This window comes from Pagrus major, chromosome 21, assembly GCF_040436345.1.
Source record: "Pagrus major chromosome 21, Pma_NU_1.0".
Classification (NCBI taxonomy): Eukaryota; Metazoa; Chordata; class Actinopteri; order Spariformes; family Sparidae; genus Pagrus; species Pagrus major.
In genome coordinates this window covers 19,710,154-19,731,797 of record NC_133235.1, presented here as the reverse complement: position 1 = coordinate 19,731,797, position 21,644 = coordinate 19,710,154, and the positions used below count along the sequence as shown (strand labels likewise).

Here is a 21,644-nt window from a genome sequence, read left to right as displayed (position 1 = left end):
AACACATGGCCCAACAGCTGGCAGCCTTTTCAACTGAGTACGACTTTATTCCCCCAAGACAGACATTGCATAATGCACAATGGGTGCTGGAGGTCTCCCCAGCCCACACTGCTCCGACAGCGTGGTGGGGTGTTTTGTTACACCACATTAGACTTTGTCACTAACTGCTGGAGAGGGAGTGGTTAGAGGCCTCAAGCTGTTTGCATTGGTTAGACCTGCACTGTCCAGCTGCCATGTCTACCATCGAGGCTCACATTGTTGTTTGATGGTTAGAGCTCAGCTGGGTGTTTTATTTGCTATTTCCTTTTCATTAGTTAGGCCTGTAGCTAAGATGGAGTTTAGACTGCAGCTCACATCCTTCTAGTGATATCCTAATGTAAAATAATAAAATTAATTTGCCTTCCTTACCACTGGCTTTTCATTTGCATTCCCAGTGGCATGATTCTTGGGTGTGGATGAAAAGGAAAGGAATTGTCAGTAAGGTGTGAATGCTGAGCTACTGCAGAAATGATTGTTATTTGTAATGTTACGACATGACACCTGCCACTCAATTACACACAGCGTGTTACTTGAATTTAACTGCATAAAAGTGGCATTCCTAAAGGCAGTAAAAAGTCCAAATTAATTTTGACTTTTAGAAACCTCATCGCCATGCACCGGCCAGTGTGAGATGGTCAGTAATGTTGTGTTGCTCAAATCTCTGACAAATGTTTCTGGCTTGATTTGTGTTGCTGTCGTTAAACATCAGTGGCCCAAAGCTGAGTCAGTTATAATGATTGTCAGGGGCTGCATGGTTGGTACAGCAGATTAGATCCTGTTAAGGCCCAACGCTCACAGTGAGATTTTTCATCTGAAGCCATGTCCCATTTGCTGAAAGTAATTTACACCATGACTGCAGAACAGTCACGCAGCGAAGGGCAGTTAAGGACACTGGGTAGCAGGAGGGAAGCACTGGCATCCCCTCTGCAATGCATATTTGCTAGTAACAACAAGAACATTGAATTAATCCACCTAAAAAGAGCTCCTGTAAACACCTGCTGTTGTATACTCTGGCAGTGTCACTCAAGTGATTAAAGCTGAGCCCAAATAAAAATAATTGTTTCTTTTTGGAAACTTTTTTTTTTATCCCTGCAGAGTACTTCTGGAGTCACGTCGCAAGTCAAAGAAAATCACGGCCAGAGGGATCTTCACTGGAGGCCGAGTGGTGAGAGGAGTTGACTGGCAGTGGGAAGACCAAGACGGAGGCAACGGAAGGAGAGGAAAGGTAGGACACCAGCCAGGATAGCAGTGCAGAGTCTAGTACATGTAGCAGTCAGTCACCCACTTCTGGCATTACTATTTATTATAGAGAAAAGCATGTGACCTTTACAATTCTCCACGCTTCTTCTTCCCTTTCTCCCAAATAATCTTCTACATCACCTGAGGGTTTGTCTGGGTTCCAGCCACTCAGATTTGGCAATAGTCAAATTTGTATTATGTTAAAAGTAAAAGGTGCTTGATGGTTAAAAAAGAAGGCCAAGAAAAATAGTTGTCTCCAAGAAATCATTTTTCACAAGTGATTATTGTGCAAAAGTAACTATTTTGTCCATCGACCACATGGTTAGTGAATGTTGCACATTATATTGGTTTCGTGGCTGGTTAGTGAAGCAAATCTACCACACACTTACATATTTTACCAGCATTTGGCCGTGAGGTTTAAATGTGCAGATATGTTTCCATTTTTCACTGAACATAGCTGCTAAAAGACACAGTTGCAAAGTTCTTTTTATTTCAAAGCTGCACAATTAAATGGATAATAAATCCCTGGAGGGAAAACCATTAAAACCACATGTGTGCAACTGAAGTCGGCATGGCATTGATTTGAAATGTACTGGTGCCTCAACCAAAACAGGAAAAGCACTGGCTGAGCATGAAAAAAACTAAGAAGCATATGAGACAAACCCACAAGAGAAACAGTCCAGTGGTGTCTAGCTAGGTGTGTAGCAGTTGAAGACACTGTGGCCCTAAAATAATGAAGATAACTATATTATTGCCCTGCAGCCTTTTTTTAAGTTCAGGAAAATTATATCCCTTATTTGCAATCCATTGTAATGCATACTACAATAAGCAAAATCATTATCTTGTCTCATATCACTGTGTCAATATATTGATTTCAGCCAGAGTGGAGAATGACAAGTTTCCTCCACCAAAAATTAAAGGTGCTCTGTTGAACTTCTGTGATGTGCTGGAAGCCAGTCGTTAGTTTATGTTAGTGGACATCTCTAAACTAACGTTAGCTTCTGTTGAGACACTGAGACGAGGCACTCAAGAATGTGCATCAAGTCACATCCTTTGGACTGTCGCAGAAAATCCGACCTGAGTCCTTCACAAAGAAATCCAAAGTCCAGCAGCATTAAAAAACTTAAACAAATCGTCAGCAGGCTTGTATGGGCAACCAAGAGAAAGCGGGAAGGTCTCATTTTTCACATCACATTACAATCCGCTCACATATAGTCAATAAAAATGTGATTAATACGTGTGTATTGCGTATGTAATATGTATATTGCTTCAAATTGTACCATAGGGCCCCTTTAAAAAGAAAACTAGAAATGAAAAACATACAGTGACTTTATAGAGCAAAGATTCAGCATGATCTTTTACATAAGTGAAGAATAATACATAAGCACTGTTGTTAAAATTCAGCAGCCAGCACTCCGGACTTAGTGGGAAATATCTGCTGATCCTTTGTAAACTCATGTACACAAGAGGTTGAGCATCCTCAAATAATGTAATAAGGTTTTTGTAAATTTGTATTTAAATGCTAAGAGGAACCAGTAGATGTGTCACAGAAAAACCTTTACTCTTTGGTTTCATTCTGCTGATTCTTAGATATCTTTACTAAGGCTATAAACACACTTCTTTGCTGCAGGTTATTCCAGCCTTAAATACATCATTAGAAAGTAATACAATGTCTGATGAGGTTGCATTTGTTTAGCACACTCTATTTAGATTTATGCTGTAAATGTGCTGTAAAGTGCTTGTATTTTGACTCTGGTCCAGACCCCAGAGTATTCAATTTAAGAGTCCCTCCAGGCAATTTAAGACTTCATTTTGCTGTGTTATTTAATGGCATATCTCATTACTGTTTTATGATGCTGTAAGCAATATGCTCTCCAGAAAACTGCTATTGCATGTCCTGCAGCTTAGATGTTCCATTAGTTTAGCATGAATATTACCTCCGAAGGCCCATTAATCAATTACCTCTGTAAGGGGCCTGAAAATAATTTAACGATTTGATTCCTGTATTTACTTAAGGCACAGCTTTTAATTAAAGAATTCATTTACTCCAATGCAGCTCTTCTCTTGACACTTTCCCAATGTGATGAAAGCACTGCGCTGCTGTGATGAAGAGGGAATTGTCTCATGTGACAATCCCAACGTTATCTTCCAAATTTGAATTGATTTTGCGGCCCTTTCATACCTCATTTCATATTTATGCTTATGAATTTCTTTGGCTCACAGCGCCCTTCAAACATCACAAAGGCTCTGAGCGGTTTCTCACTACAAAAGTTGAGTAGAGCATTAGTCATAATGTAATAAAATGAGTACTAACTGAAGAAAAGCACGTATAAAAATGTTGTGGCAGATGTTATGCTTTCGATGGTTTTGATCAACTTTTGATGCCTGATCAGTGGGTGAAAAGATGGACTGTCTGACTCGCAGTGTTTCCGAATATTTTTAACGTGCATACACAAGTTGAGAGGCTCAATGGAGCAAAGGTAAGAGCCATGGATTTATTAACATACTAATGGTGTAATACACCATGGAAAGGCTGATGAGAGTAAGGACAGAAGCTTCTTTCGTTTAGCCTTCCTTCTGTGTGGCTTGCAATTTATTTAAATGTAAAGATTTTGTTTTTTAATGTGAGGCTGGAACTGTTGTGGCCAAAAAACTTTGACTGACTGTCCATATATTCCAAACACAGTGTGGAGATACCCAGTAAATTGGAATGACTAAGAACATAAAATGCTTTTCTGGCTGACCTAAGCATACCGTGTAACTATAACCACAGTTTGGATGCAGCACTTAAGGTTATGTTCCCTTAATGCTAATTGATGGAAACATACACGGATATCGTTGTTTGCTTTTGGAATTCATCAAAGATGATGCAGTTAATCATTTGTGGAAAGCCAGTCTCTGATTTTCATTAATTACTTGTTAGCAAAATAGTAACTGCATCAAGTTCTCTTTCAATAGGGGAAAAAAAAGCCTTCTGAAAACAAAGTGTAGTTTTGGAGAGAATGTTTTGTGTCAAAAGTTCTTTGCCTGGATGAGCAATGTTTCCCACAAGCTGTCTGTGGTCTGGCTGAACTAGGCCAGGCCCATTGCCTCTGTCTCGTGTCTTGTTTTTCTTTGCAGACAAACCCAGTAAAAGTTTAATTAAAACATTCTTGGAGATTTCACAACTATTCCCAACTTGCCCAAAACAATGAAGGGTTTAGTATTGACTGTAAAATTGCAATGCAGGGAGAATTAAAACAAAATCTAATTGTGACTCCAAAAATCAAAGCCTAATCAGATTTGTCCTTGATGAGTCCCACTCCTAATATCTCAGTGGTTGAGCGAATTAAATTTTCCTTGAGGTCGAAATACAGTGGATGTGCAACAAACAGAGCATCTGACACTACTGTGTATAGATTTATTACATCAGCTTTCCAACTACTTTGCTATCCTCTGTCACATGCACAATATATCACCATGTAGGAAAAAAGAGGTACATAAAACTAAAATTGTATCTCTGAGAGCGCTGATTGTACATGGCCAGAGGTTGATTGACCCTTCAAGTAGGGGAGCTCAAGTTCAACTTGTTGTGTAAGCAGACATTTCCTTGTCTTTCACCCGAGACACTGCATAGTAACTTGACTCCAGGGTTTCTGTTCTGAAGTCCAACCTTCACTCTGACCTTCAATTTGAAAAGATAATTTCCCTACAGGGATCAATAAAGTCTTATTTTCTATCATTATGAGGTGAAAAAGATGAAAAACACCTGCTTAAAACCTTCCCGTAAAAAAGTATCCCCTTATGGTCAATATAATATTTTCACATACAGTATGCCAAAACCTTTTTTTGATATACAGACAGTTAAAACCTTTTTTACACTAAAAAACGTGTCATAGAATCCTGATTCAAGCGCAAAACAATCTGCTTTCAATGTGTCTTTTTCTGTCTTTCTCATCTCGTCTCATCTCATCCCGCCCTCCACAGGTAACAGAGATCCAGGACTGGAGCGCAGCCAGCCCTCACAGCGCTGCCTACGTACTGTGGGACAATGGGGCCAAGAACCTGTACAGAGTTGGCTTTGAGGGAATGGTGAGCAAACTTCCAGCCTGACCCTCACGCTCAGTCACTCACTCACACACACTGAGTCTCACAAAAGATCAGCTGTCAGGTGGCTTTTGTGTTTGACCGCAGGGCTGAGGCTCTTTCTTTCGCTGCCAGGCCTTTGTGAGAGCCACGCAGCCAGCATGAGTAAGGCGCCATTGTAGAGGCAGCTGGAAGGGGAAGGTATCTGCATGATAAAGGCAAGCTGTTCCCCTTGCTTTTTAGGGGCAGAGAGTGAACATGGAGGTCAACTTTAGAGGAGGGGGACATCCTCCTGGGGTTGTTGCAGGAGCAGCTACACACGCGTCTCCGATGAAAAGCATCCTCCTCATTGGTGGAGACTGCCCTTGCCTTTTTTCGAAAGAGGCCAATCAGGTTTCTTGGTTTCAGAACAGATTTGTCCTTTGTTATTCTAATAGGCCAATAGGAAGGTAGATGGCATCTGCTTCTGGCTTTAGTAAACCATGGATTAGACCCCCCATCTTGGCAGTTGCATTTTGGCCTTGTTTTTTTTTCTTTTTTTTTTTCGAAGACTGTGAGCAAATCCTGCAGATATAAAGTAACAGTGTAGGTTCCAAATGCAGCATTTGAGGCCAACACCTTTTCCTGTTCCATAATGTCTGCTTTGTGCACAAAGCATCATAAGATCAGGAGTGTCCTGCTGGCTGGATACAGCAGGAAACCCTCGAGTTATTAATTTGTTGGGACTTGTCGTACTCAGGACTTTAGTGTTTCATCAGTTCAGAGGAATGTTTGCTCTGCCTTACAATCATCTCTGCCCTCTAACTCTGCCACAGTGGCTGCGCATCTGAGTCATCACAATGATATGATGTAGTCTCTCTATGTAGCAGTGTAGTGTCTCATTGTCCTGCCTTACCCTAAGGGCATGGATATTGTTAGTTTTCCAGACAAACTACACGTACACAACGGCTTGAAGTGTGTAAATTCTCAAATTCATTATTCATGATCATCATGCCTCTCTGCTAATGGAATTACCCTGGCTAATTATCTCACCCTTTCCCTCTTTGTTCTCTTAGTCGGATTTGAAATGCGTCCAGGATGCCAAAGGAGGTTCTTTTTACAGAGACCACTGCCCCGTTTTAGGTAAGTAAGCCACTGATCTGTGTCCACCGTCATTATTGCACCACTTCTCTCACCTATCGTTCTGGTGCAGTGAATTCAAGGGCATTAGGGGAGTTTCACTTGTAGTTAGTCGTGTTTGGTCACTAGATGGCAGCACTGCATAGTAACCTGGCTGCCAAAAGCAGGTACAGGCTCAGGTCATGCAGTTACAGTATTCCAAGACTACAGGAATGAATCGTCTCTCTGCATTCAACACTGCAGCAGAAGTCCTTCATTTGGTTTGATAGTGTCATTATTCATAGAAAGCAACACTTTTATTGTAGTAATGCTTTTTCCGCTTGTTGTAATCAGTTTGCTTCCACATATGTACTTAAAACCTTCTGGAGTACTGATATTTTCGCAGATTTGTCTTGGAGATTTAAAATGTCGACAATCAAATTACCACCATTTTTGATACACTTTGAATAGTGCAATTTTACAATTAATAGACCTAACTTTCCCAATATCTCCCAGGTGAGCAGAATGGCAACAGAAATCCTGGCGGTCTCCAAATTGGAGACCTGGTCAACATCGACTTAGACCTAGAGATTGTTCAGTCCCTCCAACATGGCCACGGCGGGTGGACTGACGGCATGTTTGAGACACTCACCACCACTGGCACAGTATGTGGCATCGATGAAGATCACGATATTGTCGTTCAGTACCCCAGTGGGAACAGGTACGTGCCTAGATGGACTGGTTCAGATTTAATGGCTGCCGATGAGTAGGATCAATGAACTGTATCGTCTCATCAGCATAGTTTGCCAAGTAATACGCTCTTCAATTCAAACTCAGTCAAAAGCTGCCAAACACTTTTCAGTATGTTCTCGCTAGATTAAATTTTGGTTTATGACACTCAGAGAAAAGACTCAATAAAAATAAGTGGTCAATTTGTAGTAAAATATATATTAAAAAAGTGGATCTTTGCTCAATTTTAGTCTGCTTTTAGTATTCATAAAATGTAAGCTCCTCACTCTGTTTGACATTGATCTTAGGTACCTTCAGATATTCCATGCGACTGCTCTGAATCAATACTTGGTTTGGTAACATATGTTATGTGAGTTATTTGAATGCATTCATTTCTGTCTCCACAGATGGACATTCAACCCAGCAGTGCTGACAAAGGCCAACGTAGTGCGAAGTGGTGAAGTAGCCGCTGGGGCAGAGGGAGGCAGTTCCCAGTTCCTTGTGGGAGACCTGGTCCAGATTTGCTATGACATCGACCGCATCAAGCTGCTACAAAGAGGCCATGGGGAGTGGGCTGAGGCGATGCTGCCTGTAAGAATCTAAAAGATTTTCTCACTCATTTGTGCAAATTTTACCACCCCTCGACCTTACTGTAATGTATATTGGAATATTATGTTAACATATACAATTACCTATACAATGTTGAGCATCCCTGTTTCAGTAGCATGTTGCGTTTTATGATTGATCTTCAAAAAAATGTGGAGCAATTTTAGAAATGGGTCTCTGTAGATTTATTTCATTAATATGGGAAGTACAACGTCAAATTAAATTATCCACTGTAGCTATTAAGTTGTCTGAGTGACAAAACATCTTGAAATCTAAACTACACTTAAGTGGATAGTTTCATCAAACCTGAGGAGAAAAATCTGCATTATGATAGGTACTTAGAGGAAAATCTGAGAAAGTCATTGCTGTTGGCACTAGGCATTTTAACTTGTTTTAAAAAATTTCATCAGTTTTGACATGGACTTCATCACAGACACAATTTGTATGCAAGAACTGTCTTTAAATTAGTCTCAATTCATCTAACTGTGTGTAATTTTCTGCTGTACACGTAGCAGTGCCAGTCCCTCATTTTCTTTAAAGAAGTGTTGCAGTTTAATAACATCCAGAGACACGGTTGCTCCCCTTCAATAATTCTAACGCTTTGTTGCTGACATTTTTTTTTATTTATTTATCTTTTTTTTCAGTCTCAACACGGCTTTATTCTTCGCTTATTATGTAGTTTATTCATTGGTGCCCAGCACGCCTTAGGTTATGTAACGCCAGTCTACTCCAATATGCCACTTGTCCCTGCCAAACTGGCCCCCCTCAGCAGCTAATGAGCCTTAAAACCCTGAGATGGGTTGTAGCTTTGATCACTAACCACGGATGTTTGCCGCCCGCTGCTGCTTCTACTGCTGCAGTCCCCATTATTGATGGCATCCTCCAGGACAGCCCGGACCCGACTCGACAGACTCAAAGTGCCTCTTTCTCATATAGCCAGAGCCGAGATGATATGATTCAAAATTGAAAAGCATTTTGCTCTGTCCTCTCTGTATTGCCTGTATAGATGAAGAATAGTCTAGCCAGTAGAAGGTTCTTTTTCTTTTATATCCATCTTCTTTCTCAAGTACATGTCCTCTGAATAATGAGAACACAGCATAAATCTGTAATATAGTTTTTATTTTGCCACAAGCTTTGTTTCTGCTCTGTGTAGGACAATTGCTGTGTTGAGCTGGTATTATTTCCTCTTTATAATCTCCTCCACCATCTCATTTTTTGCTCTTTCTAACAATCTCTCTCCATCTTTCCTCCGCCACTTACAGTCCCTGTTACACAGAACATAGCCCAGAGACAACATTCCTCCATATACTAATGAGTTTGTCGCAATATTTATCAACAGACCTTAGGCAAGGTGGGCCGTGTGCAGCAGATCTACTCTGACAGTGACCTGAAAGTCGAGGTTTGTGGAACTTCTTGGACGTACAATCCAGCCGCTGTCACCAAGATTGCGCCCTCTGGCTCCGCTGTCAGCAACGCCTCTGGAGGTGTGTACAAACATGCACTTCTGACATAAAAAGACAGTGTCATCTTAGTTCTTTGTCCTCAGTGCTCTCTGTTTTCTGACATCTACACACAATTACTTTCTGACATTGTCCCTCTGTTTGGCCAGAGCGTCTGTCTCAGCTGCTGAAGAAACTGTTTGAGACACAAGAGTCCGGGGACATCAACGAGGAGCTGGTCAAAGCAGCAGCCAATGGAGACCTGGCCAAGGTGGAAGATATCCTTAAAAGACCTGATGTGGATGTAAGTGCTCAAAGTACCGTATTTTTGGAGTACTTTTTTTGGTGTGAGCATCTGCTGAATTTCTAGCTGGGTTTATGACAAACCTATGTAATATTGCCTGCTGAATAGACACAAAAGATCTGAGTACATTGATAATTGGTGGTGGAATACCCTTGGCTGTGCTCTACTCTGCTCTCAGTATATTGAGGAGGCTGAGAGTCTCGTAGGAAAGGGCTCTGAGATCCTCCCACTCCTGCACCTCTCTCAATCTGAAAAGCATTAAGGCTGGGCCCAGAGGAGGCACCAAGGAGCATTGGTGTGCACTGCAGCACAGACCCGATTCACTCTTAGAATCAAGCTGAGATCTACAAACCCCATACGGCTGCAGATTGTGCTCTGACTCAGGCTGCAGGCCAGGGAAAACACCCGTTTGCTACAGGACAATGTGCCCTGTATAGGTTAAAAGAACTGCGTACGTCAAGTCTGCAATACAGTCTTCACTCAGCGAGCAAGAGAGAATGAATGACTCTGCATGTGTGTATGTGTATGTGTGTCCATGGTGAAGGCTGGCCAGATGCCCTACTGCCTTTCAGTGGAATTATTTGCTTAAAGCTGAGCACACTGAGCTTGGCCAAGTGATCCGCCTGCCAGGACAAGAGACGTCTCGAGACTCCCAAAGGAGTCCACATTAATATTTATGCTCTGAGTTTTTGCAGTGCTGCAGTTGGTGATGAAACATGCACACCCAGCCGTTCATGCACGCACACATATACAAAGGCTTAAACACACCCTCAGCAATCTCTTAGCCCCTGAGGTGAACAGCTAATTCAGTAGATGCACATCTAAACATCAAACATGACATTGACACGCACCCATATTCTCTTTGGCTCTTGATGTGTTTACAGGTGAACGGGCAGTGTGCTGGACACACCGCTATGCAGGCAGCCAGTCAGAACGGTCACGTTGATGTCCTAAAGCTGCTGCTTAAACACAATGTGGACCTGGAAGCTGAGGTTAGTATAATTAAATACATTTGCCCTCTCTCATCCAAATCCTTTTTATCATAAATGCATCTTGGCCCATGCAAGTAAGAAATCCACTCTCTCGGACATAACACTGAGTCATTATGCGGGTGTGTCGCTGTACTCAGGACAAAGATGGAGACCGGGCAGTGCACCACGCAGCCTTCGGTGATGAGGGCTCTGTCATTGAGGTGCTGCAGAGGGGCGGTGCTGACTTGAACGCCAGGAACAAGAGAAGGCAGACTCCATTACACATTGCTGTCAACAAGGGCCACTTGCAGGTGGTCAAAACCTTGCTGGACTTTGGCTGCCACCCCAGCCTCCAGGTATCTATCACGTTGACTTAAAAATTTCCAAAAGAAAGTATACACAACAGCACCGTCAGAGATCAATCTGGTTTACATTGATTTGTTTAGTTTTGTCAATAAACAGTAGTAAAAAGGTCGTTTTAGGCAGGGTTTGAATCACGGATTAATAAGAGAGTAGCAAGTAACACTAGGTTTCTCTTTTAGGATTCAGAAGGGGACACACCCCTGCATGATGCCATAAGCAAGAAGAGAGATGACATGCTGTCAGTGCTGCTGGAATCTGGTGCTGATGTCACCATCACAAACAATAACGGGTTCAATGCCTTGCATCATGCTGCCCTGCGAGGAAACCCCAGGTAAGAGACTCTGTCCTGCTCCCGCTAGCTGTCACACCTATTTATTTTATTTCTTTGTTGGACTAGGGCACATTTAAGTGGAGTCTGTGGAAGTGGTATCCTCAGGATCACAATAAATGTCAGCATATTGCTTTCAGTAAAGTCTTGATTAGATGCAGACTGCTGAATTCCTAAACTCTTAAAAAAAACTATTTAAAAAGCCTTGGATAATTTTTACACATTACAATCATAGATGATGAGTATGGTGAGAAAATAAATCTTAGATGCATGAATGTTGGACATTGATTCCAAAGACTCCCTAATTGTCTTACAGTAACAAACCATATAGAAATCACAGTAGAGCTGCATTGAAAATTTGACTGCCCTGAAATCTCGTGCTGCTGAGAGATTTTTAGCCCTGTTAATTAATTAACACCTGAGGAGTTGTGTTAGATTTTATGTGTGACAGTCATACTGCATGAAACATACTTTGTCACTGAATGTTCACCTCAGCACAACTGAAACATCATTAAAACAAGAAAAAAAACATATCAAACCGTTGAGAATATGAGTCGAAACTACGACCGCTAGACCTTGAGGTTTGCTTCTTAGCAGCCAGAGGACAGAAGTCATGTCAGCATTACTTATCTGTTACCACTAATCCGTTGCTTAATCATCCTCTGTTGGAATGAAAGATTTGGGCTCACCACCTACAGACAGACAAGGTCCAATCACAGACAAAAACAAATATGAAATTGGCAAAAGGATGCTGTTAAAAAAATGGCACTTTTAACAATGTCACAGAATAACAATGTGTCTTAACTTCCCAAATTGCTGTATTTGTAGTAAATTTTCAGTCATGTTTTGTTTTTTCAAAGAATGTGCTCTAAGGGAATTATCCAAGGCCTATGGATCAAAGTCAAAGACAGTCTAGTGTGGTGCTTGCCCCTTAAAATGCGCCTAAATCAAGAATATATTGAACACCTTTGTATGGATATTTTTTAAACTTTGTTAATTTGCTGTTTAAGTGACATATGAACACACATAAAGCACATCCCCCTAAAGATAGGTGTAAAAACAAATGAATTAGATAAAATTAAATAACAAGTCTCTCTGTAGAGCGCATACCTCCATATAAAACATATGTAAATCCACTAGATCCGTATTTTATATGGATCTGCATCAAATTGTACAAGCCAACCTTATTTTATTGAGATCTATGCATTATTCTGTGAGAAATTAACTTAAACCCCCGTCTCGCAATGTTAAAGAAAGGGACAAAGAAATTATCCTGATCCACACCAAAATTAATGGGGGTTTCAGTAATTTTGGGGTAATCCTGCTGCCAAACCAACCAACCAACCAACAAACAGACACAGCAAAAACATAACTTCTTGGCGGAGATACAAAAAAAAAAACAGCAACAAGGAAAGACAAATTTGCAAACTTAAATAATACAAAATTACATGCACACTTTCAATAGTGACAACTCCAGTATGAACAATCTTTATATGGATATTTAAAATCTTCCACAGATTCCACTTTAAATTTAAAGCCAGTAAAACTAGAAGAAGTTGAATACCTCACTGATCACATTTTATTCTGCTGTAAAATGTACTTTAAGATCTCAATTTAGTTTGACATTGATTGAAGTTTGAAGCAGGCTTTGTAGGCTGCATCCATCTCCACAACAGATGGTATGGTCTCAAATTGACATTAGACTACCTTTGAGGCCTTGAAAGCATCTGTCTTACATTGACTTTTTTTTTATCAGTGTACTTAATAGCCCTTGAAGTTCATTTGTTGTTTCTTTTTACTGTTATGCTGGTCCGTCGCCTTGTGTTGTGAGCAGAGGCTGGCCTGAAGCGGCTGGTCCGTTCAGCTGCAGCAGCAGTTCGCCTTGTCCTTGGTCATAGCTATTTCCGGCTCTAGCAGGTTGCTACTCCACTCTTGAGCTGTTTTATTCTTGTCTCTCAACCATGAGCATATTAAAGATGGCTCAGTGAGACAGCTGTCCATGTCATGTTGATCATCCAGGGCCTCTTAAGGTGATGGGCATTGACATTACAGGGCCAGTGTTAGACTGGAGCGATCTGGCAAAAGTAGACAGCTTCTTCCTGTTCTGAACGTTTTGGGTGTGTATGTGTATGTTTTGCGCATGAGCGTGGTTTTCCAAGGCTAAATGTCATTCCCCTTCACTGACATTCATTCCTTTGGCGTGAGGACAAATGAAATTGAGGTCAGAGGGCGGTGAAACACCTGCCACCTGCCACAGGCCTGCCCAGTATCAGCCCCCCACCTCTGGCACACAGCAGAATAGATTGTCCAAGCCAGCACCTGTTTCCTGTGTGGTACACTGATCAATTGATTTGCAGATTGACTTAGACATAGAGAATAACTGTATAAAAACACAAAACAAGGTTAAAATCAGTTGTCAAAGGGTTAATCGCCACCAAAAATGTATTGGCTAATAGATTTAATTAGACAGAGTGTGGGTCAAGGATTTATTTTCTCTAACAAAGCAAAACAAGCTTATTCAGGACATTTCAATGACAAAGGAAATAACACTTAAAAAATAGAGTGCTTTACAAAAAGACAAATCAGAAAAAAGATGACATTGGAACAGCAACAAAAGTGCTGAAAGACGCAGAGTATAAGATGATAAATCAAGTAAAAGCAAGTCTATGATAATTTAAAAACATATTTAAAAAATTTAGAAAGATGCTGAGTTAGCTTGCCCGATTCCCTTTAGCAGCTCGTAGTTGTTGATCCCTTAAATTTTATAATTAAACGCAATTGTACAGATATAGGTCTATCTGATTCATTCACATATTAATTATTTTTTCAAATTATAACTAATAGATGACAAAAATAATTAAAAATCACACACAGAACACACAAAATTGTCCATACACTCACCAGTCCCAGCCTGACTTTGTAGTCAGAGAGAGGCCAGTGTGTTTTTTACTGCCCACTTTTAAAATTTTAATGAATTATACTGAGCTTATTTAGAAAAGCTCGCAGACTGGCAGAAAATCACTTGCATTATAAATATTAAAATGCAATGAGAGTGTAATGTGCATATGTTAACCAGGATTCAGCATATAAAGGAGCACAAAGCCGGTCCGCTCTAGGACTCATTGATTAAGTGGCGAAAAAGTGCTGGAGTACAGAATTTTCTGAATCAGGGCTGCTGTTGTGGTGTGTTTGTGTGTGTGGGTGTGTGTGTGTGCGTCGCTTGCTGCCGTCCACGCTCTGTCCCCTTGCCTTCAGAGAAACGAAGATATATGTCGCCTTCTCCAGTCTGCCCATTTACTTTTATTTCACACTCGAGCTCCTGCAATATCGGGGAGACAGTCCACAAGTCCTAAAGCCCTCGAAAATCTCTCCCTTGGTTGAAGTGAAAGTACCTTGTCTGGTGTGTTTTTTAGTGGAGAGGCAGTTGTTTCGATTGAGTGCTTAGCGGAATTCCTACCATGGAATCATAGCTTCTATGACAGTCTGCTTGAAGTTGATCGGAAGCCCACTGGATGAAGGATGATACGAAACCCCTCTAGTTAATTATTGATGTTATTATTGCTTCCTGATGGTAGCTCCGTTTTCCCTCTCTCCTCGTAGATTGAGCGCAGTATGTTCTGGCATTCATGGTTTAAACAAGTCTAATCTCAAAACTATTACAATAACTCTTGTTAAATGTGCTTGTATTCTGTTACACTTTCTCTTTGTAATTGATGTAAGTTATCACCATCAAATTCTAGCGCTTTGGTTCAAGTAGAGAGTGTGTCAGAGTCCCTGGTGTTTGTGTGTACCTCAGTGCTTTAAGAGCGCTGGTGGGTCTTCCAGCGGTGGAAAGAAGATTGAGGAAGACGCATAGGAAGAACCCGGTGGGTGACAGATGAACCTTTCAACTTGGAGTCCCAAATACAGAGACAAATCAGCTCTACCAGCAGGGGTGCTGGAGGAGCTGGGGCTTTACTATATTTCACCTTGTTCATTACTCACACACACACACACACACACCCCATGACTGAGTCTAAGGGCATTTCCTCATAAATTAGACCTAGTTGTTAAGTTTTACAGTTGCTAGTAAATTTGAAAGTGCTGTTATAACCAGTTGTAACATGTTCGGGAAAGGATTTTCTTCCTCGGACATCCACATCATGTGTTCTCGCCGTGTGTGTTTACCGCAGCCCCGGCCTGCAAGGGGAGCCTGGTTCGTCTCTGTGTCTTTCCCTCGGGCTGCTTGAAGCCAGTAGCTGCTACAATACTGTAAACAATACGATTAATAGCCCATGACTCATAAATGGGCTCCAAACAAGCCCTGCAGCGGCGGTCTGTACCCTTTTACGTGTCACCTCCTTGTATTATTTGCCCTCCCCCCTCTCTCGTATTGTGCTCAGCTTTCTTTTAATTTGGCAACATACAGGCAAACCCCATATGGTAATCACCTCACCTGTGCAGACATAGGGTTCTGCAATCATACACACTGTGATTGGAAATGCAGACAGATATGATGTCAGTACTAATAGGCAGCAGCACAGTGGCAATATTGTAACAGGGTTTACAGTTGCATATAAAATAGTGTTTTGGGGCCCATGGAGACAAATCTGCAAAAAGGGGTCAAATGTTTGTATTTCTAGGGGCTTGCCGCTATATTCACATGTTCTTCATGGCTGCCATTGATTGAATTTTCACCCTCTCTCTTGCTCATTTCAGACTAGGCTAATCAAGTCAGACTGCTGTGATTGAGTAAGCTTGAGACTCTTACATTACCCAAATAGATTTCAGGGTTATTGGTCCAATAGAAAACACGTTAAATTCAAGAGAAATTAGAGGGAATACAGTGCTATTTGCAATATAATAATTGATTTCAATGTGCTGTACACACATCCTCAAATTAGTTTCAGAAATTAGACAAATAAGATCAGGGATGCCCGAAGTGAGGCTTGCGGACCAAAGTCTGCCTGCCGTAAGGTTTGATTTGGCCTTTAAAAGAAATCATAATATTAATCATTGTTTATGCTGTTTTATTTTTGTGAGGTAGAAATGCTCTTTAAACATGTAGCATGCCTAATTATTATTTGTTTTTCATAATGTGAGCATAGTTGGGGGAGTGACAATTTGCACAGGAAGGAACTCAACTAAGGAAACTTGGGATCCTGGTACCATTATGCATCATAACAATACAATAAAATACAAAACAATACAGTAGTTGTTTGCTTTTGGCTTGTGGCCCACCATTAAGTTTTAGCCCTCCAAGCGAAAAAGTTTTAATTGGATCAAGTCTAGAACAAATCCTTCAGGAGTGTCTATTTTCTGAGTTTAAGAACAGGTCAGTTTGACATCGTGTTCGGTGCCAAATTAGGAAGGCAAAACAAATAGTGAGAATAGAAAAGGAGGGTGAGCAGGAGACGCAGTGTGAAGGGAGTTTTGATCTGCCTGCCTGTTCTGCAGTAACGGGGAGTGAATGTGTGAGACTGTAACTGTTTGTGAGCGGTCTGCTCCTGTGATTTGTGCGTTCAGCTCCTGTCCTCTAGAGCATCTGGCTCTCATCTACCCCAGCTTGTCTAACAACACTGCAGGAGGCTTCAAGGGAAGGAGGCCAAAGAGTTTGTGTGTTTGTGTGTGTTGTATGGTCTCTAAACAACTATATTTTGCCCATTTTTTGATTTCCTCCACTCTTAATGTCATTTTTCTTCTTTATAACTCGTTACAATGCCACTGGGTCCCTGCTGAGCTGCATTAGCTGTCCTTTTATTTATTTTATTTCCTTTTGCTCATTCCCACCCACAGTGTAATTGACTGTTAGCATCCAGTGACAGCCAGTTTAGGAGGTGTCTTAGCAAGACAGCCGCACATTCTCACACTGACATGTGAGTGCTGTGTTTCCGAAATAGCACACACTGCAAGTCTACCCCCCCTCAACCTGGCTATTTTTGAAACAGCCATTGATAGTGTGGTCAGATTAGCATTCCCGTTGTAGGCAGAGAGGCGACACTCAGTCAGGAAAGTGGACCATACCAAAGTTTGAAGCTGGGATTGGTTTCTTTATTAGTCAAAAATCAGACAGGTTTAGCATTGAACATGAAAATCACCGTACACTCCAGATGTTGTTGGTCGAGGAAAGCCATAAGCCAGTCATCATCAAGAAGCGGCCTGCTGTCATTGCAGTGATTGTGTTGAAGGCATCACAGCAAAAGGAGCTCCTGTAGTCATCAAAGCATAGCTACAGCTGGTTGAAGGGGACCAAATCCATTCAAGAGGTGATTTGGTTCCATTTTACCAGCTTTAGCAAAGCATTGTGGAATCACTGTTTCAGAGACGGACATGGCAGCTGCTGTGAAGAGAAGTGAACCGTCTCAAAGATTCGACTGCAGTAAAGTTTGATCCTAAAAGAATCAGAGCGACACTGAGCGGAGAAAGGCCATGTTGCATTCAAACATCTTATTAAAACCTGAGATGTGGCTCATCATACCATGTCCACCCACCGGTTGAAAGGGACAATACCGTGTCTCTTTCTCTCTCCTGCTTTTTCTCTCGCCCGTTCACCTTCACCCACTCTGTGTGACACACAGGTACATTTAGCACACTACACCCCATTTACCACCACACCAATAACACATAGGTACAGTTGATCAACCTTACCTAACTTTCTCCTTTGCTGCCTCCCAGGCAGCCTATTTATCCTCCTCGCTATCTTTTTAAGTTTTATGCTTGCCCCCCTCCCAGAGAGCGAGAAAAATTGTTCCCTGAGAAAAGGATAATAATAATCTGTGGCAGTGCACTTGAGTCAAATGTCCTGGAGTCATGAAGCAATTACAGGCTCTGACAGATGGGCCCTGCTGCAAGCTCGCTGCCGCTGCGGTCACCGAGACGGCCAACAGACAAATGCAGAGGCATAACCACACACACAAGCTCTCTCACTCATGTTCCTACAGCAGCACTCTGGGGTGTCAAGTCACAACATTAATTTAAACCAGTCATTTAAGTCCTAGAGACTGATTTGTAGTGTAGAGAGTACTGTTTGAACAGTGACTGAAGGCAGATTATTTTATGTCTCTTTTAGCACTCTAAAGTAATACAGTATTGTTGCATTTTCTGATAAAAATCCATCCCTCAGCTGATACAAAAATGATCAGAGTATCTCCCACAAAAAAGTTGTGAAAACTTTTGATTGTTTTTTGTGCATTTGATCCTAAAGCTTATTGTAGCTGATGTTAATCATAAGATCAGTAAATCAATCCTGCTATTACAGCTACATCAAACAACATTTTCAATATTTTAGCCGTGCATTGTATTAAATTCTTTCTGGTAAATTTCACTGCAGCAGTATTTTTTATTTGTGCTAGAAAACATTCAAGTTCTCACCACCCAGTAAGCTGTCGTGTACCTCGATCTTTCCATTAAGATACAGTTAAGTGACATTTATTTGGCCTTTTTTCCGCTTTCATTTTTTTAGTCAGCTGTTATAATTATCGACTTTTCTGCCAAGCCACGAACGAGGTTCTCAAAGTGGTCAGCGACAGCTGAATGATATACAGCACTGCTTGTAGACAGGATGGAGGTCAACATAGGGCCAGCTTGATATGGCACACCAGAGGCAGGTCTATTTGTAACATACACATTCATGCCTGCTCACTTACACGCACACACACACACGCAGTCACTCAGAGTCAGGTGGCCAGGCTGCTCACCTCGTCTAAGGGCCATAACAGGGCAAAAGCAGGGGGACGACAGGCACTGAGCATTTGATAATGTCAGCATCTGCTGTGTTTGTCACTCAGACAGCAGGTCAATGCTATTGAGGGCCTGGGAGAAACACGCAGTGCAAGCCATGCAATCCTACACGCCTCTGATGTCTTGACAGAAAAGAGAGCTAGGCAGACAGAATGTAATGCAGATAGGTCTGAGGGGTGGAAAAATCTGAAGCCTAAAAATGCTGTTTGATTATGATGCTATCCTCAAATTAAAAAAAAACCTTTCTGTTGTGCAGTTTAGCCATTCAAAAATGAATCAATACAATGCTGCCTAAATTCTCATGAATTTGATGCAGGTCCTGCCTTCAAGTTGAGTTTGTCCTATTGAAAAAAGGGAGCTGGACTTTTGTTTTATGTCAGAAAGTGATTTACAGGCTACAAACAATTCTTTTTATTCATGACTTGGGTGTTTTTTAACCACCATCTAAAAACTAAGGTAAAAAAAATGGCAATCATTTGTGTCACCTCGCCTTAGACACTTCTTTTATTCAATGCGAATAGAGTAAATCAACCCTACACTTGACATATTAATCAGTTCAGAATGAGGCGTCTTGTATTTCATTCGAATAGAGATGTCCTTCTATAGAGCATACGTACACTTTTTCATTGCTCCACTGCGGAAAAAATTTGTAGGCACGGATACATCTCAGCCTGCTGCTTTTAACAACATTTTAATTTAGGAAAATAAATCTAATGTAATGGAGCATTTTATATTTGCTGGTACTGTGTTTAAGTTTTACAGTTTATTAATCATCATAGGTTTACTGTAAGCAGTGTACTGAAGTACATTTATATGAGCTATTTCTGAACCACTAATTATTTGACCTTAAACACTTATCGCAGGATATTGACTTGAATTAATTGTATTATTTGTTCAATTTTTAAATTTACAATTTCTTTCTTGTGATTTTTCAAGAGCCAAAATGGAGTGGAAAAAATGACCTTAAGTAGAGAAGTGGATCGACATTAAAGGGGTTTAAACCTGTGCTAAAAGTGGTACATTCATTGTCAGTGATCCAAGCACAGGCCAGAGACGAGGTCAGAATAGGTGAAAGTGCTAGATATGAATAGCTCGCCATGCAAACTACTCCCCACCTCCCCCTCGCTTTATTTCTCTCTGTGCCTCTGTCCATATTCTGTTGCCTTTTTTTTTGTTTGAAGCAGTCAACAATTGGAATCAGCTGACGGGCCATAGTTGACTCTGATCCTGCATTGTCACTTTTTGATGGTCTAATCTGACTGCCATGCGGCCCAGCAAAGCATTTGGCAAGCATAGCAAACGTGAACAATGAGAGCAGGAATCAGGGGGAAGGGAGGGGAGCACGGGGGCAGCCGGGTTGATGCGGGCTGGGGGTACGGATAAGGGCAGCGGCATAAAGGGAGGGCAGCCATAGTTAAACACACAAGATTGTTAACACGGAAGCCATATGATACGGCACTAGGATACATCCAGCTTGTGGCAGCAGCAGCGGCAGCAGCAGCAACGTCAGTGCCTCTTCATTTTGCCTCCTCAGCAACTACGTCCTTCTCTTTCAGTTGCATGTTAAAAAAAAAAAAGGCTGCAACAATGGCAGAGTTTTGGTCCAATTCACCTTGCTTTCTTTTCCCCTTGAGCCATGTGGGAGCACTGGAAAAGATTATGGTATTAATGGTCAGGAGCAGCTCCAGCATACCTCTCGCAGCCTGCTGAAGTTGGTGCTAAGTTGCAGCTGGCTGAATTTCAAGGGCTGTAATGCAGTAAAAGCACCTAATAATGAAAGGAGGCCCTGTTCGTATGGCGATGTCACAAGGCGACCGTTTGCCCATAGTTGGTGTAGGTGTCTAAAGCAGTGCGCTAAACTCACACTGCTGACAGTGCAGGCTCAAACATGATAGCTATCATTTTATGCTAACTTACATAATTGTCTAATGAATTGTTGGCATGTCTTGGATGAGAGATTTTTATTGGCCAAGTCAGCCGGTTTGAGAAGGCAGTAAGTTCCCTACAGCGATCATTGCTGCAGTGAGACTGCCCAGAGACAGTATAGCTAATGTATGAGCCTTACCACTCACATTCATACTCTCTCTTTTCCTCTCTCACTCCCTCTCCCCCCTTCTCTTTCTTATACTTTGCCTCCTATTTTCTCTCACACCATGATCACAGTCATATTAACAATCTGCAAAGCACAAACATATCCACAGAAACAGCTGTCAGACATCAATTTTCCCAGAACGAGGACTTGCACCTCACCAAGAATACATACTTCTTTACATTCCATAGCTATCATATGTTCATATGGGTACATAAAGAAGTATGTACGCCAAGGAGGTAATCTTAGGTATGAAATGTTCTCACCTTTCGCCAAGGTCAGGAAGTTATGAGCAGAATATTTTTCCTCACCGTTCTCTCTCCCAAGTATGGTAGTCTGCACCGTAAGGTGACTTTGAGTGTAAATTCAGTTCAACACTCAAGGCTTTCGTTTGGTTGCCATGTAAGGCTGAACAGTCAGTCCCCCCGCCCCTGAACATAACAGAAGTTTTGCAGTCCATACCATAGTCGACTGTCCCAGTGACCCCCGCTGTCCTCCAGACAACCAGGAGAAACCAGGAGGATCAGGGGGAGGAATACAGCTCAGTCAGGAGGTGGTCTTTTTTTCAGCTTCCAGGAAAAATGTTGAGGTAGATTAAGGGATTGGATAAAACCGACAAAAAGAAGAGAAGAGTTTTCTCCTTGATTTAAAAAAA

The 21,644-nt window shown here is 41.5% G+C and overlaps 1 protein-coding gene across 4 annotated transcripts in view; it reads left to right on the top strand.

Moving 5' to 3' along the window:
* The window catches only part of mib1 (MIB E3 ubiquitin protein ligase 1), a 56,080-nt gene that overhangs the window by 4,204 nt on the left and 30,232 nt on the right, over positions 1 to 21,644 (top strand). For all 4 annotated transcript variants that reach the window (XM_073490903.1, XM_073490902.1, XM_073490900.1 and 1 more), the window contains exons 3-12: positions 1,135 to 1,264; positions 5,245 to 5,349; positions 6,399 to 6,465; positions 6,958 to 7,162; positions 7,578 to 7,761; positions 9,116 to 9,260; positions 9,386 to 9,519; positions 10,404 to 10,511; positions 10,649 to 10,846; positions 11,033 to 11,184. In XM_073490903.1, the coding sequence (XP_073347004.1) occupies positions 1,135 to 1,264; positions 5,245 to 5,349; positions 6,399 to 6,465; positions 6,958 to 7,162; positions 7,578 to 7,761; positions 9,116 to 9,260; positions 9,386 to 9,519; positions 10,404 to 10,511; positions 10,649 to 10,846; positions 11,033 to 11,184 (1,428 nt within the window). The remainder of the gene's footprint in view (positions 1 to 1,134; positions 1,265 to 5,244; positions 5,350 to 6,398; positions 6,466 to 6,957; positions 7,163 to 7,577; positions 7,762 to 9,115; positions 9,261 to 9,385; positions 9,520 to 10,403; positions 10,512 to 10,648; positions 10,847 to 11,032; positions 11,185 to 21,644) is intronic.